Source organism: Charadrius vociferus, unplaced genomic scaffold, assembly GCF_000708025.1.
Source record: "Charadrius vociferus isolate BGI_N301 unplaced genomic scaffold, ASM70802v2 scaffold610, whole genome shotgun sequence".
NCBI lineage: Eukaryota > Metazoa > Chordata > Aves > Charadriiformes > Charadriidae > Charadrius > Charadrius vociferus.
In genome coordinates, this window is record NW_009646437.1 from 387,483 (window position 1) to 406,712 (window position 19,230).

Sequence of the window (19,230 nt, forward strand, 5' to 3'; positions counted from 1 at the left end):
ATTTGTCCCGTGCAGCTTCTAAACTGAACTAATCTAATCTAAAAATATAAAACCAATTGTATTTCAAATAAAAAGAAAGAAGCAAAGGGCTCTTAATTGTAAATTAAAAAAAAAAAAAGACATTCTAAGGGGAAACTTGAGGAGCACAAAGGGTATTAATAAATGAAAATTTGAGATACTATGAAAGGAGGTAGTTATGAAATAAATATTACGTTCACAAAAAGATAATTAAATGGAAAGTCTGTTGAAGAGAAAACATGAGACAATCGGTCTCCTCCTAATATAACAAAAAACTTGAGAATAACGAAGACTCCCATCACATAACTGCCATCCTTATTTCTGCCTGCATCTTCTGAGCTTTATATACAAGAACAAAAATCACTGAAAGTGTTAATTACCAACTCTATCCTCAGCCACCAAATGATGAGCTATTTACACCCTCAGAACCACAGTCACTAGGAGTAAAAATTCAGAAATGAGGAAAATGGTTTTGTCCTACTTCCCTGTTGTTTATTTTGGATATCAAAGAAAGTAGTAGGAGAAACTATTTCCAGGTCTGAAATAATCAGAAAAGAATGAGTGTAAAATTATAGCTTAACTCCCATAAAAACAGCTTACAAATGGGAATGTTTTGTCTTCAAAAGAAGTTATGAAATTTTGAAAACACCTCCAACTTCATCAGACACTGAAACAGATCTCGTATCAGAGCTATGATAGTTCTAACTTGGACTTACTTTCCGGCACACAACACAGAAGTGAAATTAGTCTTTATGCTAGAGGCAGCAGTATCTCTTGGAAAGTTCTATCACACTTCGCATCCACTGTGCCTTGCTATAAACATTATTGCTTGGATGGCAAGACCAGGATATGTTATATAAGACTATTGGCATTAAGAATTTTCCTGTTAACGTACAACGTTAAAAACGATCCTTTTCAGACAAACTTTATTTCTTGTCTGTCTCTCTCATTTTCACTTTTAGGAAGGCTTACATACTTCAGTTTTATGACAACCACATCCAGTTCCTACCTAAACAGGATTACATACCATCTGACAGTGTCCCCACATCCATTTGCCTTTCAAGGAATTGCACCCAGAAGAGATACCAATCTACACAAAAAAGAAAAAAAAAACCCTTCATCTTCACATTTCTCCTTTCCCTATGAGTCTTCTTGCTAATAAAGGTGTAAGTGTCTAGCTAAAGGACTGGTAGGGACTCAGCAGAAAGCGTGAAAGGGCGCGCTCCTTGCCTTGCTGGCCTTCCTCAACTGGCAATCAACAATTTCCTTCTTTAGGAGGCAGGCATCAGACATGAAAGGTGAGGCGTTTATGGCTAACTAAATTTAAGATACCCCAGCTGCAACAGCTTCTTCTGTCCCTTTTTCTTTAAAATCAGAGTGTTGAATAAATAGCCAGACATCTCAAGTACCACTCAGTGGATGTAGTGAAAAAATGGGCACAAAGTGGACGAACATAGATTTTATTGGAAAGACCAGCTTAAAGCTATTTCCTCCTGTTGTCCTTCTCCATCAAACAGATTGGAGAATTGACCCAGGTTAATTAAAATGTAAAAGTTACTTCTAGCTTGGACTGGTGCCCTCATTCGGTTCACCGCACAGCCCCACAAACCTTTGTTTCAGCAGAGCAGTAGGGATGTCTGGACCTTGAGCCTTGCAGAGGGAGGAACAATGGGCAAAAAAAGGCCAAAGGATACATTTGTAAAAGCACCTCTGCTGAAAGGACTATTCAAGGTTACTATCGCTTATGGCACTGGAATTAGGGTTTCTAAATTCCTTCTGCTCGAATAACTCAGAATATAGGTCTATGCTAGCTCAGGCACACATTACACAGCTTTCACTTAACACTGCCACTAGACACAATACCGTAAGAAACCATTTGTCTTCTACATGATAGCACAGCCAGTCCGATTCACTAGCTCTTGGCACTCCAAGCATACATGGGTCTTTTATTTCAAAATACTTCTAGTTCATCACAGGCGCCTTCAGAAATCCTACCAACAAGTTTAGTCAAATATCATTAACCTCCCATGTCCTCACTGCAAATCAAGTGCCACCCTGAGGGAGTACTATGGGAGCAGCTGCCAGCGTTTATAGCATATGGGGTCACAGGGCAAAATGAAAGCCCAGAGTCTGTAAAGATGACCTTTGTTTCCAGCCCTTCCTCAGTGGAAAACTGGAGAGGAAACACAGAGCCTAGCCTCACGGAGCTCTCCTACCTCTGTAAAGGAATACCTTTTAAGGAAGCACTAGCTTACCAAATACTCATTAAAATAACTTTCTGTCCTGCAGTTTTCCATGTAAAACTAAACCATGCAACACTTCAAAGCAATACATTTTCAGTAGACTATCAAAATAATCTCATGTTATTTTTTCCTTATTTTTCTAGCTCTGTTTCCTTCACTCTCAGCACTTTGTAAGGACATCTTCATGTGTGTGTTCGACATTATGTCTGTTGCAAAGTTTGGTAAACACTTAAAATATGTTGTTGCTTTCTTTCAAACCCACAATTACGGTTCACTTTACCAAAGGCCAGAGCACTTGGCTCATCCTTGTGCCAACTCAACTCAGACATACCGCGCAACGCAGCTAACTCCCTACATGTGCCTTCCACCCCCAAATTTTCCACTTAAGCAAATTAATGATCAGGAAAGATGGGATACACCCAGAAAACAGAAAACCACTTATTCAGCAAGTCAAAAATGGATATGCTGGCACTGAAACTTATAGTTGAAAGTGAAATGCATCCTACAAAGAAACCCAGATTTCAGCTGCCTGCAAACTACAGTAAATATTTCAGGGATGTCCCTAAGATGATTTTTACTGAGGACAAATTGTATCTTCCTGTTAAAAGCAAAGAAGAGGCTGGATTGATAGGGAATAGACACTTCTTTTATCCCTCCAACGGATTTATTCCCTTATGTTCAATATTTCTCAGAAAGGATGTCACTTCCACAGAGAATTCTGCCGCTCTACATTTTAAGAACTTAAATGTTCCACTGAAGCCCAACTTAATTTCAGAAGTTGATAAAGAAAATGGGAAGAGAAAAAAAAAAAAAAATGTATCTGGTGGTTTAGTATGCTAAAATCCTTCAGAATGAAAGACAGCGGCAACTAGAAATCCAGAAACACACTGATCAAGCTAACTGTAATCTCGCATACCTTATGGAAGTAGGTGTGTTTATGCTTTGCATACCTATCTTTTTACATGCAAAAAAAGACATCTGAAATGTATGTAACTTGAGAGCTTGCCCTGCTGTAGTCTTAACTATCCTCCCATAAACTTAACCAACAAAAATAATCATTAACATAGGTGTTTCATAATCCTTCCCTAATATTTTCTTAGTAAGAAGGTAAGTGAGGATTGTTTTACCATTCAATAGAAAAAGAAAACTGTTTAACGTGGGTGTGTGCCAATATATGAAAACTATTTTAAATGAATATTTTTGCAGTGGTCTGGAGGATCATGAGCCTAAATGTTGAACACTCCCTAGCTGCCCTGAATCACTGCACAACCCTGCACAGAACAAATAAATGGGGGAAAGAGAGTAAAGATGAAAATAACTTAAGCACATTAACACTTATAATTCTGTACTGTTCAAGAAGCTGGAATGTCCCAAATGAAATTTAGGACAGAGACAGACTTAGATGCACCGGTACTAAAGTAAGGGCTGCCGCAGAAGACAGCACAAAAGGCAGCAGCACAGACACACTCAAGGGGCATGCAGAGCCACCAGTGGCACACTCACTGTGCCTAGGACATGCTCGGAGGCTATCTTCTGCAATCCTCAGAGGAAATTTCTTCCAGTGGCAACCAGGCCTTCTGAAGCTTTTTTTACTTAAAAGGATTGAGACAAAACCACGTATTTTACACCTTGATTTCCACCTTACATAAAACGTAATTGGCTCATCCATAAAATAATTAAGGAGCTAAAGCCTCGGTTTTAGGAAAAAAGTTTTTACATGTTTGAGGTAACACAACATATATCAAGTGTAGCTACCTAGCTTAAGCTGGTAAGTTTTACCCCAGCCCACACCCGGATATTTGATAATCCATGCAAAGATAAGCTTTTAACATATGCCATGAGGCATTAAGTAACAACACAACTTTGAAACTGAAATAAACGCTAATGCACACAGGGGCTTTTTTCAGCCAACCCCCCCCCAAAAGGTGCTATAAATTTAAAAGACACAAATTTATGTTGATTCCTAATAAACATAAAATCTTACCCTGTATAATACTACAGTTTGCTGAAAACTGGCACAAGACAATATTTGTCCTTGGCCTACAAGCAAGCATCACTTCATTAGTACAAACTAGTAATTTAAGGTAGCAGGGGCAGGTATAAGCTTTACATGAACTCCCAAGGAAGTCATGTATTCAAGAGTTACACATACGCGTTTTCTTCTTCATTGTGAACAACTGCATGTGTACTTAATTTAGATGAAGTTTTCTTTCTAAAGCTGGTCTTGGAGCAGTCAATGTCATTTGGTAAGGCCACCACTGGTGCATTTGTGACAATAGCAAAGCTAAGATACAAGTTAAAAAAGAGCCTGTTTTATTAACATATAGAGCCATAATTTAACTATTGGGTAAAATACCATGATTTGCTCACAGAAATTGATTAATCAGAAATGAAAAATTATCAAACATTGCTGTCCTGATAGATGTTATCTCAAAAACATTATATCACATATTTATTTAAATTAAAAAGTGGATAAAAACAGAAAAAAATTACGAATATCCTAAAAATGGTAGTACTGATGTTATTTTCAGCTAGCAACTTTTCTCCTTCTTCAATTCAGTAGGTATCAGGAGACAGCTTCAAAAACATTTCTCTGCACAATCCTGCTAATACCTAGATTTTTATCTCCTTCACACTATAAATTCATCACATAATCCCACAATGCCAGTGCAGAAATGGCATTCAGATTTGAAACTCCAAAACCTGAAATACAGTCATAGCAGTTTCGTTTAAGTTATGATGAGGTTGCTTGTATTTGATGTTTCAGAACGTTGGCTGATGTATTTTAGGATGAAAAAGTGACTTGGATTTGACATCAGAGTAGTCTGCAAATGAACTAGCACTGCAATCAGTATCACTCCCAAACAAAACTAACTGACAGCAAAAAAGTGGTTAATGATAGAAAAGAGCAAGAGTAGCGACACACTGAGAATAAAACCAGAAATACAATTTTTAAAAGGTACAAAAACATTCAGAAAATTCAAAGCACAACTCTGTGTATGGTTAATGTGAAAAACTATCCTGATAGAACCTGGGCAGTAAAAGGAAACAAGCCAAAACAATCTACTATCTCACTGTATGAAAAAAAAAACCCTTGAACGAAACATGCCTAAAGCATGATTTCTAGTTCACTAGATACAACTTAGATCAGATCCTGATGCATATTTGCCATTCATATGAAATATCACAACTACAGCTTGTTACAGTATCCATGTTCTAGTAGTATTTTCCTCATCCTTCTCCTATGTCTTTTGCTGCGTGCAACACCCTCCCAAAAAGAATGTGGCCAACACAGCTAACATTAAGATGATGTGTTCCACCCCCTTTTTTTTTTAGCTTTACCAGTTGCAAACATCCTAATAAAACTAGCAGTGGAACAGGTCTCATTTCAAAGGCTTATCATTTAACATATACTCAAGTGCTGTTTACAATTTTTATCTTCATAAAACATCCCCCTATAAACAGGCACTGTATTACAGCAGTATTAATGATAAAATGCCAAACATGGGAACCTCACCGACAAAGCCACAAATCAAACAACAAAGGACTGGGAAAGCATAGAGGCTTTTTCTTGTTAAAGATTCGTAGTAATAGTATAATAATTAGTATGTTTTGAATGGCAATGGTACCGGATTTTCTATCAAAATTTTACACCAACACCTATTTCATCTTGAGGAAAGTAACTATTTGAGCATGGAAACATCACATGTGCTGCATACTACATACTAACAGTGCTGCATTACAGAGATTTTGATCTGTTTGGAGGAGAAGGTATGGGTGGTGCGCGTCTGTTCTGGGTTCTGGGAAGAGTTACTACCACACACGCAGACTTACTGCATAAAATACAGCAGTCTATGTAGTACATGAAGTACTCTCCACCTGGTAACAGGTAATGGGAGACAGCATCTCAACAGTTTACCCACAAGCACATTTTAGAAGTTCGATCCAAATTATACTGAATACAAAAGCCTTTCACATCAGGTCCTAAATGAACAGTTTCTCAGAAATAAACAGTTAAAATGTTCAAAATTCAAGAAAACTGCTAAGGAAAATACTTTGCTTAGGGTTTTCAATAAAGCATTATCACAAAGAGCTCTTTACCCAGTAGACAAAGTTTGTCACCAAAACTAGCAGACTTCAAAATATTCCAGAGGAGCGATTTGCAGCTTAACACCATCCCCCCTTTAAGAACTCTTAGCTACAGCTTTCATGAAATGCCACCGTCTCAAAGGAAACAAAACACAACCCAATAACAAACAAAAACCAACCACAATACACCTTTTGGCCAAAAAAAAACAAAACAAAACAAAACAAAAACAACAAAAAAAAACCCAACAAAAAACCCCACAAAAAAAACCCACCACACCTAAACTTTTCTGGAGCAAAGCAGGCAAGCGGAAACGGCAAAAGCAGCAATGATCAGTATAGATTCTGACTAAGGGTGATAGATGGATGTACCAAGAGAGCTCATTCTGCCAACTTAATGATTCAGCTTAAACAATTTGGAGTTTTCCTACTGATTTCTGCCAAAGTACATCTATTGAGTACATTTGAAAATTCTGCCTGTTGTATGGTAATCTTTTGCTCTGCATGCAAGAACTATCATGGAATTCAGCAGAGAATGATACATGAAAGAAAAGATTATGCTAGTTTTGTGGAAAAAAAAACAAAAAATAAAACAGTCATGGCCGCAAAAAAAGCTAGACACAAGCAACTCAATATTCTCCTTTAACCAGGATACATTTTTTTTTTTTGTATACCAAGGTAAAGATAAGTACCACAATTTAAGTACTTCCACTTATTTAGCAAAATGCCATCACTTCATTTTAAAGGTAATTTCATTAAATCCAAAAGAAAATGGTGAAAAAAATCTAAAGCAGATCACACAATGACGTGTTTTCAACTTCCGTACAGGTTGAACAAATTAATTAAGAAACATAATCTGACGCTTCAATAAATCTGTTCAAAGTTGATCATATTTCACAAACAGGTTTCCAGTTTGGTTTTTACAAATTCCAGATCATTAACTTTGAAAAATACCAGTGTGCAAAATTCATCACATGCATTCAGATATTCATGAAATCTCCTCATTCACGTCCCTGACCGTATGGTAAAAGGTTAGTCAATAACCACAAGATGTTGGCAGGCCAGTTCTATTACTCTTACTATTATGACAAATGCTTGTTACTAGCTTAAACCCGTCAACGGGAATTATTCTCACTCCATCAAGTAACTCTCCACAACTCCAACAAGAATTTGGAGCTCAAATTACTTACCTGTGAACATAATGCAACTGATGAACCGAATCAATAGCTATCACCATTTCAGCCAAATAAAACCGAGCCATATCTTCAGGTAGTCTGTCCTCAAACTTGCTGAGCAATGTAAGCAGGTCTCCTCCAACATAGTAATCCATAACCAGGTACTATGGAGTGGGAATGGTAAGAAAAAATAGGGAAAAAAAATTGCTGCATGAATCAGAGACTAAAAACTAATTGAAGCATAAAAATTATTTTATTGCAAAAAATATTACGGGCATTAAAAAAGCTAACCAAGATGCTTAGATGTTCTGAAAACACTAGCTGGTTCAGCCTCATTTTAATATTTAACCTACTTGAATATTTTTTATATTTGTACCTCTCCAAATACAGTAAGCCTCATGACAAAACAGCATCAGCTTCATCCACCAAACATAAAATATTTAGATACTCAGGATTCTGTTATAAAAACAATACCCTTTCAAAGAAGACAAAAGGAGTAAAGGATTAAAGCAAAGACCTATAAAACCAAAACCAACTCTGTTAACTTGGGATCTCATTTAATGGCCCTAATTTCCCAGGCTTCCCTTTTACATTTTTCCTCCCATCTTCTTTTCCCATTAAACAAACAATTTTGGAGAGTAAAGTTTTTAGACTACTCAGATTAAGGCAGAGACTTCCAGTGGCTCACAGTACAATTCCAGATACTGTTGACATCATGCACAATACAGGATCTGCCAGCATACAACAGAAGGTGTCACCTCGTCTATTTGAAATGATGGTGAAAAATACGTTTGATTTCTGATTTATTAATGAAACATAAAACGTGCTTGCCATTGAATGAGGTGCAAAGACTTTAAAGAGATCAGAACTTTTCTCCATTTTACCATATTATGACAGAATGAAATCCCACTTCCTTTAGGGACATAGTCCAAATGACTGGAAAAGGTAAACTTAAGAAAAGTGGGAAACTCACAATTAAGATCTTTTTAACTTAGCTTAGTTTGTTCTAATTCTGGAACAGCAACTGGAAGGCCAAATTGCAAAAAGGAAAAAAAAAACCAAAACACACTAATTATAACTAACAAACTAATTATAAACAATTGAATTTTACACTCGCTGCTACGACATTACTTTCAACCATCATTGTCGACAGACTAATTAGAATAGTTTCCCACTAAAGTATATAGTATCTGAAAGCTTTTGCATAGAGTTCCAACCTCTGCTTGCAGCAAGGCAGCATATATCCACATTTGAAGCAGTGACTTTTAACAATACTGTATAATGAATCACAAATAAGAAAAAATATTAGAGATAATAATTTATCCAAATTTGATTATTTAAAATTTTGGTAAAAGAACCTAAAGGGATTTTTTTATAACTAGTTCTCATTTGTTCAAGTCTTTCCCACCTTCAGAAAAAGAAATTAAAATATGTGGAAAAAAAATCTGCAAAATTATACCAGCTATAAGGAAGATGTGGAGCAGACAGAAATCTTATGCCTGTTTCTTTTCCCTCATACTTTCCATAACAATAAAGGTGATGAACAAAGATTTTAACAATTTGATACAGAATAACCTGGGCGTTGATTCCAAGTGCACAAAGAAAGCACAGAGCTCATTTCCACAAAATTTTAAATACGCTGACAATCCAAATTTCATCTGTTGCTTTGTGACATGACTAGTAAACTTCTTAAATTATGCTCACAAGCCTTACAGAAAATAAGTCTCTTCTATTCAGCGGTGCTTCTACACTCCCCCTGAAACAAGATCTACAGTATTAGCTTCTCATGTTTTACAATTTTAGAAAATACATTAAGCCTTTGGAACTTAATATAATTATTATTAGCTGATACACTATATAGAGATCTGCAAGAGCTTAACTTATTGCTTTGAAAGCATATGGTAAAAAAACTCTTAAGATTCTCATAACTAATGTGGGATCTCCATACTCATTCTTCAGCACTTTTAAAAGCAGTTTAATTCAGTTACTGGATATACCAAAATAAAGGAATTTTGGCTCTTACAACACAGAACTCTGCACCTCCCACTTTGCAAAAGCAACGAAGTAGCCTAATGACAAGGAAACCCTCAACTCCTCAAATATGCCAACGCTTATACTGTAACATACAGTATTAAGTCACGCACCTGAAGTTAAATACATGCACAGGAATTAAAGCTGTTTAACAAAATTTTTAACAACACAATTCAGTCAATGCATAGTGTCCCATCCAATGTCAGACCTACATCCTTAAAAAAAAGTTTGTTTTTTTTTAAAAAAAGCTTTACAAATATTTTCTAAATGCACACAATCATCAGATCTAGTCAAGTTTCAAATACATCTCAAAACACTACTGTACAACAGCACCATCCTTCCAAGAGAAAGAAAAAGCACAGACTTACGAACATTAAATTCTAGTAACTAGTGGAAGTTTAACATGGGCATTTAATCCTAAATCACAGAATCATTTAGGTTGGAAAAGACCTCTTGAAATCATCCAATCCAACCTCATCTGCTCAAGTAGGTTCAGCTACCACAAGCTGACAAGTACAGTGCCCAGCTGGGTTTTGAGTATCTCTAAGGATGGAGACTCGACAACCTCCCCAGGCAACCTGTTCCAGTGTCTGAGCACCCTCACAGTAAAAAAGCGTTTTCTTGTGACAAAATTTGGTGTGTTTCAGTTTATGTCCCAGCTCCCTCAGGCTCTCCTCACATGAAAGATAATAGAATCACAGTTTGGGTTGGAAGGGACCTTAAAGATCATCTAATTCCAACCCCTCTGTCATGGGCAGGGACATCTCCCACTAGACCAGGCTACTTAAAACCCCATCCAACACTTCCAGAGATGGGGCATCCACAGCTTCTCTGGGCAACCTGTTCCGGTGTCTCACCACCCTGACAATAAAGAATTTCTTCCTAATATTTAATCTAAGTCTCCCCTCTTTCACTTTAAAACCATTACCCCTCGTCCTATTGCTACACTCCATGATAAAGAGTCCCTCCCCAACTCTCCTGTAGGACCCTTTTAGGTACCAGAAGTCTGCTATAAAGTCTCCCAGGAGCCTCCTCCCATCTGAAAAGCTTAAACATCTTTCTGGACCTGCACTGGAACTCCATCTCTTGCATGCAGAGGCCAGAACTGGATACAACACTTCAGATGCAGCCACATAAGGGCTGAGCAGAGAGGAAGGGGCTCCACTGACCTGCTGGCAATACTTTTCCTAATGCAGCCCAGGATACTCTTGGCCTTTTTTGCTGTGAGGGTGCATTGCTGGCTTATGGTCTGCTTGTTATCCACCAGGAGCTCAAACCTGCAGCCCCTGGCACGTATTGGTACCTGCAGTTATGCCTCCTCAGATGCAAGACACTGCATTTCCCTTTGTTGAACTTCATGAGATTCCTTTCTGCCCACTTCTGCAGTCTGTTGATGTTCCTCTGACAGATCGTATTGCTGTTCAGCATAGCAGCCACTTCTCTCAGTTTTTTATCACCTGTAAACTTGCCAAGGGTGCACTCCATCCCATTGTCCAGGTCATTAATGAAGATGTCGGCCCCAGTATGGAGCCCTGGAGTATACCACCATCGACTGGACTTCGTGTCACTGATCATGGTCGCTTGGCCCAGTACTTCAGCCAGTTTTCAATCCACCTCACTATTGTTTATTTAACGCATACTTTGTCAGCTTGTCTGTCATGATATTACGGCAGACAGTGTCAAAAGCATTACTAAAGTCAAGGTTAACAACATCCACTGCTCAAACACATCTACTGCCCAATATACTTGTTGTTTTTTTTAAAGGCCACTTCTGTTATATTTTATTATAACAAAAAGCACATAAAGAATTAGTGATACATTCACCCTAAAACGATGAAAAACAGTCTTACTGATATTTTCCCCAGCAGGCTGCAAAACTAGCTCCTGTTAGCAGATAAAGATAAAGAACAGAAGCTGCTCTGTGCTTAGTGAAAATAAGGAAACTGGCGGGATTAAAACAGATTCTAGCAGGCTGTTGTAGAATATATAATATTTTCTTTGAAATACTGTTAATAGTAAGGCTATAATTACACAAAACATGAGATTATTTTTATTGTCCACATTAACAAAGCATGAAGCTGGCTGGGTGGCACTTAAGGCAACAGTTAGATTCACAAATGCAGAGCCCTGTTTCTATAGAAACTCCACCAAAATCCATGCATCTACATGTCTCTGAGTTGACAGAACAGAAAGCAATATAATGGCAAAAAGCACTGCAATTCTGCAAGAATTCCATGTTTAACACTTCTTTTATAGGACATATTGGGGTGGGGTGGCACAGGAGGGGTGGGAGGTTATGACTGCATAGTAGATTTTTAAGAAAACATTAGAACTTAGTGATGATATAGAATCAAAAGCATGGGGCAGTAAAACCCAAATAAGCAAAAAAACTTCTCAATGTGTAGTTGTTCACCTTTTCAGACATAAATATTACCAAAACTGTATCACAATCAAAACATATTTTAAGTGGGAAAAATTTCACAGAAAATTGGCACTTTTTCCTTACATTAGCTTCTTTTTGCTAGTCTTTCAAAATACTTGAAAACTAAATAACATCTGATATTAGACACTTTAATCTATAGTTGCAGCTTCCTACTCTTTTTATGAACACTTAGTGGCATTCTTCCACGCTGCAAGAACATTTTATTGCTTTATGACATCTCAGCGGGTTTAAGTTCTTAAAAACGTGAAGACCAATCAAAATGAACTGCTGTTTCAAAACAGGGCTACTCCCTATTTCTAACTGTAAAAGAGAAATCAGCAACATTAATCGCAAAAATTAAAGGCAAACAGAAAGTTTATGTTAGTAAGCACACTTTTTTTTTGTGAATCCAATTAAACTGGAGTGAAGAATTATAAGAAAGATGATGCAGATAGACTAAAGTTTATCAACAAACGCAAACTAGTTTAGAAAACAAAGCTGCATTCCTGAGATACTTATAGCAAAAACTATAAAAGTTTCTGACCACTCTCCACCCTTCAGAATCTTATGCACAAAATCACGTGGTCTGCACAGTCCAGAACACAAAACTAAAAAATAAACAAACTATATTTCTGTCTCAAACCACAAGTAAGAATCTGCATTTCCATCCATACATACGTAAAAGCAACACTCACTAAATAGTAAACATCCTGGAATGCATAATGTAATGTTGTGATCCACTGGTTATCTCCATTCACTAGCACGTCTCTCTCTTCTCGAAAACAGGCTGTCTGAAGGGGAGAAAAATAATTATAGGCTTTAGGTAAAATATGTAAAGAAACATTTTCCACATTGACTATGTTTAACATTGTATTCAGGGGGAAAAAAGAATTCAAAACTGCCTCTCAGTTAAAGAGTCATTTACTACACTGTCCAAACGTGCCAAAATCTATTAAAAACTAGGTATCAGAAAAGTCCACCTTCTTTAAATTTAAGCAGTTGTACTTCTCTATATAGTTAAATGATGCAAAAGGAGAAATAAGCTGCTGCATCCCATTGTCTAAAAATCCCAAGTCAAAATCTTATATTTTTTGTACATATAGATATTGAAATCAAGTATCAATAATGACAGAATAGCAAGATAAGATTGAAGAAAACAATCAATAATGGCCTTATATAATTATAACTACAATAGAAGTTAAAGAACTAGAATCTGGAGTCTCGTGTCATTATTTTATCTCATTGTGCTGTCAGCCTAGTTTTACACTTGAGTTTTCACATAAGCAAGGTTCTTCTTGTTATTTGAAAGTTGTTGCCAATAACTTCGATGTAGCCATAATTTGATAATTATTAACCAGTTGGGGTTTTCTCCACACTTTTTGCTCAGGAAAAGTAGGACTGAATTGAATATTCCTCTTGCCAGATATAAGCTGTTGATAAGACACCCAGGAGGACCTCCCCTCAATATACTGGGAAGAAACACAGAAGGCAAAATGTGCCTTCATAGAACGAGGAACAGAGGAGGAACAAGAACTGCCAAGAAATGTTAAAGAATACCTACAAGAAGAAGGCAGGTTCTTATGAAACAACAGAAGATAAAACATGAAGAAAATAACCAACTGGAAAGCAGCAAGGCAGTTAATTCAATGAAGGTCTCGCAACCTGCCCCAACAAGTGAATAAAATACCTCAGCAAAAGCACCTTTGCAGCATGACAGAGGAAAATGACCAAACAGATGAGAAGCCAAAAAGAAGCTACAGCAAAGAAATATTCTAAACATTTTGAAGGGATTGCATTCTGAAGTGACTATCACAAGAAAGCAAAAGGTACTAAACAGCAATGCCAACACGCAATTTTGTTCAGAAAAATGTGTAAAAGATAAAGGAAAGAATAATAATTGTACAGGCTTTTTTTAGAAGGCAGATGGAGAGTCAGAAAAACACAGACCATAATCTCTTCCAGCACACTCTGCTACTTCACAAAGATGTTTCATCGATTTGAACCATGCTCTGACTCTTCCATCTTAGGAGACAGCTAAATTTAAAGGAAAATCCAGCCTTTTTTTTAGTTTTCCAAATTCAATTCCAAAACCAATAGGCAAATACCAGAACTCTGACATGGTTATTGTTGGCTGTGGGATTTGGAGAGTGAAGAATGAAAAGCAAAGTATCATTTTAGATTAAGCTATGTGCACAAGAATACACGCATTAAAAACAAACCAGAAAATAACTCCCTCCTCCAAGCAAATAAACCATACCAATCCTCTTTCTGGAGAATACAGTGAGTAAGAATAATGCAGACCAGGAAAAAGAAAGATGGTATCATTTAATCATAGCACATAAATCAGTGAAATTTGAGAAAATAACAAAACATACTTTAAAAAAAAACACCCTCAAAGGTATTAAATGAAAAATGGACTTATGGGTGGGAGAAGGAGAAAGAACGATCTTCAGAATGAAGAAAAGCTGTTCTATGCTTCAGCTTGATTTTTTTCTTTCCTTGTTTGTAAACTCTTGACATATTTCAGACAGAAATACTATGAACTCTTGTTTTCACAGGAATAACTGACATGTAGTCTCTCTGCTCGTTATGACACAATTCACAGGAATAGTTACTACAGAGAGTTTATATAATTCCACTTGTTTTTGCCATGATCTAACAAAAGACCATGCATTCCTTGAGCACTCTAGACACCCACCTCTGGGCAGTATGCCTAGAGCTGACAGCAACAGCTATTACCACAGTAGACTACAGACTATTACCATCTCAGCTAAGTGGTTCATGGGCAGATTAATTCGGCGAGGGGGAATATAACATTGTAATTGTAATTACTGTAACATAGCTCAGCTACTTTTTTTTTTTTTTTTTTTTTTTTTAAATTAAGCCGTTTTTGTGCCTTTCATTATTTCAACATTTCACTTCATCTTCCCTAGGCACAGTCTCCTTGAATTGCTGGCAGAGACCTCCAGAGGTCATCTAATCCAACTCTCTGCCAACTTAGTGCTTTGGTTATAGTTATACTGTTATCGTGGCATTCAACCAGCAAAGAATTCTGACTGCTTGGCTATTTGGTGCTCGTGTCCTTACAGCTCCGGGTTAGCACCTTCCGGGAGTGTTGACTGCTTCCATGCTGCCTAATATTTGTCCTAATCTCTGCTGAGCCTCATCTGGCACCACTGTGGCCCACAAGTAACTGTAAGTGATTGTCAGCACTCAGGGTAACAGGCCTGGGAGTGTAACAGCAAGCTGTCACACACTTTCAGGTACTCCTTGTATTAGTAATGTCCCCGGTTCTACATCACATCTCTGTACGCATCCCTTTGCTGCTTTTACAAATGACTCCCACTCCCCACAAAGTTGATACAGGCATATATGAACAACTTATTTCTGCCAGTTATGTATACACCTACCTATATGCTTGTCTTGCATTTTTGGATGATTTTCCTGGGTATTTCAGTGTTAGTGCGGCACATTGCTAACAGAGCCAAAACGGGCAATTTTCCCTATCGGTAGTAACAAGTGAGATGCATTCACCAACGTTTAAAAATGACAGGTTACAGTTCTTGAAGGGCATGCTTTGTAATGCATTTTCACTCCAGATGGTTCTCTTTCCATTGTATACCCATGGGTTACAAATACATGGAAAAACATAGCTGTAATTCTTTTTAGGCTAACTGCTCAAACTTTCAGAAATTCAGCTGGACCCATGGGAAGAGTATTTTTAATACTTTGCATAGAGAAAAATCTGAAACCTATTTATAACTGTATTTTAATGGAAAGAAATAGCTTTTAAACTGACTTTAAAAGGGTACATTTAAAAATAGAGTGGAACTTTATTTCTAGTCTTTTTCACTAAAATAATAAAACTTGCAGTAATGCATCTGTCTTGGAGAGAAATACCGCTTTGTATTGAGACTAACGCCAGATTGCGCAGTATCTGAATAATTTCTGGATAAAGAGGAAACACATTGTGTACATCTAACCTCAATCTGCATGCCATTTATACTTCTTAATATGCTAACATTTTCATTAAAAAAGACAGGATGTGCACACATCAGAAATTGGCTTTAATTTGTCTGGATACATTGTTTTTTTAAATGTGTGATGGTTTCCCCTTGATCTCATTTCCTAGCAAGATATAATTAAAACATAAACCCAGAAATCAGAACAAACTTGGAAGCAATTGAACAGCAAGGCAGTCAGAAAAGCAGGAGTCAAATAAAAACCTGAGGCTAGAGATAATTCGATCAGACAAGTTGGAAGAGACACCAAGATAGTGCTTGCACTGTCCAAAGTAAAGAAAACCCAATGGCCAAAGCAATTTTGTATGTGTAAGACACTTAGTTACATTTTATGAGTATTTTTTAGGCAGTCTATTTTTTGGTAGGCACAGGTGAAGAATTTCAAAGGAATCTGAAGAGTTAGCTACGTGTTATTTTTAAAACTAGTACATAAAACTTCAGGTGTAGACTGCATTTTATAAGTTTCTTTCCAAAGGAATCCAGGGAAATGTATTGAGGATTCTAAGAAGAGTGCAGTCGTATAATGAAAGTAGGAACCCAAGGCAAAGCAGAGTTGGTGAAAGAGCTGTTCCATCTTTTTCAGAACACAGAATGGACTCAAGCTGTAACGAGGAACTCTGCATCACAAATTTTTGCAGATGGACATTTTTAATGAAACATACAGTCAATATTAGCTTGAAACTTTTATCTTTCTGATTTTTCAACCTACAAATTGGACCTTGACTAAGTTCTAACTACTGATAAGCTAATAGGCTTGCTGATTTACAGCTCAGTAATTACCTTTCACCATGGAAAATACTTGCTAAAGACTACATTCTTAACTAGAATAAATGCATTAAAAGACTGCTTGTATTTCTTGGGCAACTACAGAAAAGGTATAATGTCTAAAACATCCAGCCCCACCTAAGTCAAGATTCCATGCCATTTTAACCCTTCCAATGAACTGCTTTAAGCTTATTATAATATTAACCTTCATACTGACAGTAAGTAGTGAAGCACCTCCTCAACCCCTCTATATACAGAGAGTTTTGTGGAAAGAGAAGTAACAATTCAGCAGAGTAAGAGGGTGCATGATTATAGAAAACATTTCTGTAATCTTACTTCAGCTCTCTTCAGCATCTCCCACTTATTAAGTATCTTCATGGCAAAAACCTTATCTGCATTCTTCAGTTTTACTACTGCAACCTGGAAAAGATAAATAAAAGATAAATAAGTTAAAACATGAAAACGCACATTGTTTTAATTTTTATGAAAACTTACAGTTTGGGGGTTTTTTTTCTTCAGTGTTCTGGACACTTAGCTTTACTATCCACACAATACCACACCATCACCATTAAGAAATAGTAACATCACAACAGTACAGGATATTTGTTCTGCCTATTTTAAGCTTTCATTATGTATCATTTTTTTCTAGGTGACTGTAGATGAACAATGGTATTTCTCACCATCACACTTCCTGCTCTATCATATCACCATGAAGCTATCGCTGGCTGTATGCTTTATGTTCTTGGACTTATTCTTCCAGTCTACACAACAATTTAAATTACAGAACTACCAAGAAAAGACAACAATGTAATAGTTTCTAAAACAAAATAAACAATCCCTTTTAGGTTTTAGACACAAATTAGACTGCAGGTTTGCCATAAACCAACTTTCACTCTCATTTCAAATAATGCACTAGACTTTCTTCAAAGATACAGTAAAGTATTAATTCATGTTTTTCTACCTGAAGTTAATAAGCTCTTTATCATGTCTGTTGTTAGGGGGAGGGAAACAGCAAAATAGACATTTTCTAGAGAAGTAAAACTTAGGAAACACAAGCCCCCCCTTCCTCTCATTGCTTCTGTAACATTAGATACCATAGGCCTATGTAATAACACATTAACAAAGCTAACTGACACAGTCCTTTTCTGAGAACATTATGGTTTTGTTCAGCTGTAATAAAAGCTAACATGTAGTATTTTTAGGAAAGAGGGAGGGAAGAAGTTTACACAAACATGTTTTCACAGTTCAGGCTTCTCTGGGCATGGAAAGCTAAGCGTCTTACCCAAAATGGCCATGAATCTGCCGCGGACTCAGAACTGCTGGTCAGAGCTAGACCAAGACCACTACACTAACATCCCATTTATAGAAAAGTTCAACAATCAATACAATTCAACAGCCATTCTCCAACTATCCCATTCTGCCTCTTTCCTTTCAAATCAATTTTAAGGCTTAAGAAGATAAAAGTTAATTTCTGTGTGCATCTTGTTACAAACCAACATGCCGTCACACAGATTATCATCATCATCATCCTGCAGGCCAGTGACAAAAAAATACTAAGGCTGAATCCTACATTCCTTCCACCTCTTTCATAATCAATAAACCAGCTATGTGTGAAGACAGCAATAACAGGAAAGAAAACACAGGGTCAGACAGTTTGAAGAAAGTGTCATGCAAACCTCTTTCAACCATCTTCAAATGTGTCATCAGCTGCAGCAGCGTCACAAACATGGCAAAAGCACAGGGTGAAGGACTGCAATACTCAGACGTCTAAACTAACGGGTATCTAAAAGCGTACCTCTTGCTTAGCGATAGGTTCATAGACAAAGTAGCTGTCACTTCCCATATATGCAGCAATGCATTATCAGCCCTGCTCTTGACACTGCTGCCTTCTGGGGCCACGGGGGAAGGGGGTGAGAATAGAAACATGAGAGAAAACAGAAAGGTACTACATCTACTTGTTTAAACTAGTTTACAAATTGAAATTTTTAGAGGTTACTTCATGAATAAAAATTGAGGATCAAGTCCAGACTTAGAATCCCTCAAGGTAGTATCAGATTTGAAACACAAAAATAGATTGTTACTTTAGACTATAATCTAATCTTAATGCATAAAGAACATCTACTTTTCCGTGCACGGTACCCCAAGACTGAGCATCACAATTTTCCTTAGGAGGGAAAGATGAATCCACATACATAATCCACATACATAATCCACAGCGCAGATTTGAATCCGGAGTCTCCTTTTACTAGCCTGAAACTCTGACAAGCCACGTTTGTACGGATTTCTCATAAGAAGTGGCAGCAGGAGAAAGTCTTAACAATGAAACTAGTCAGCATTCAAACTGTATCACATCTTGGATGACAGGAACCCTCTCTGCATGATGCAGTCTGTGGTATGAAGCTACAACGTAATTCTGCCCTAAAGACCTTTAAGAGTTTTGCTACTGTTGAAGGGAAAAATTAAAAGGT

The 19,230-nt window shown here is 37.1% G+C and overlaps 1 protein-coding gene across 4 annotated transcripts in view; it reads right to left on the bottom strand.

The window, feature by feature from the left end:
* Window positions 1-19,230, bottom strand: part of CDC42BPA (CDC42 binding protein kinase alpha (DMPK-like)) — a 188,274-nt gene that overhangs the window by 103,566 nt on the left and 65,478 nt on the right. For all 4 annotated transcript variants that reach the window (XM_009881824.1, XM_009881817.1, XM_009881810.1 and 1 more), the window contains exons 3-5: window positions 17,099-17,182; window positions 12,671-12,766; window positions 7,538-7,686 (exon numbers count right to left, since the gene is read on the bottom strand). In XM_009881824.1, the coding sequence (XP_009880126.1) occupies window positions 7,538-7,686; window positions 12,671-12,766; window positions 17,099-17,182 (329 nt within the window). The remainder of the gene's footprint in view (window positions 1-7,537; window positions 7,687-12,670; window positions 12,767-17,098; window positions 17,183-19,230) is intronic.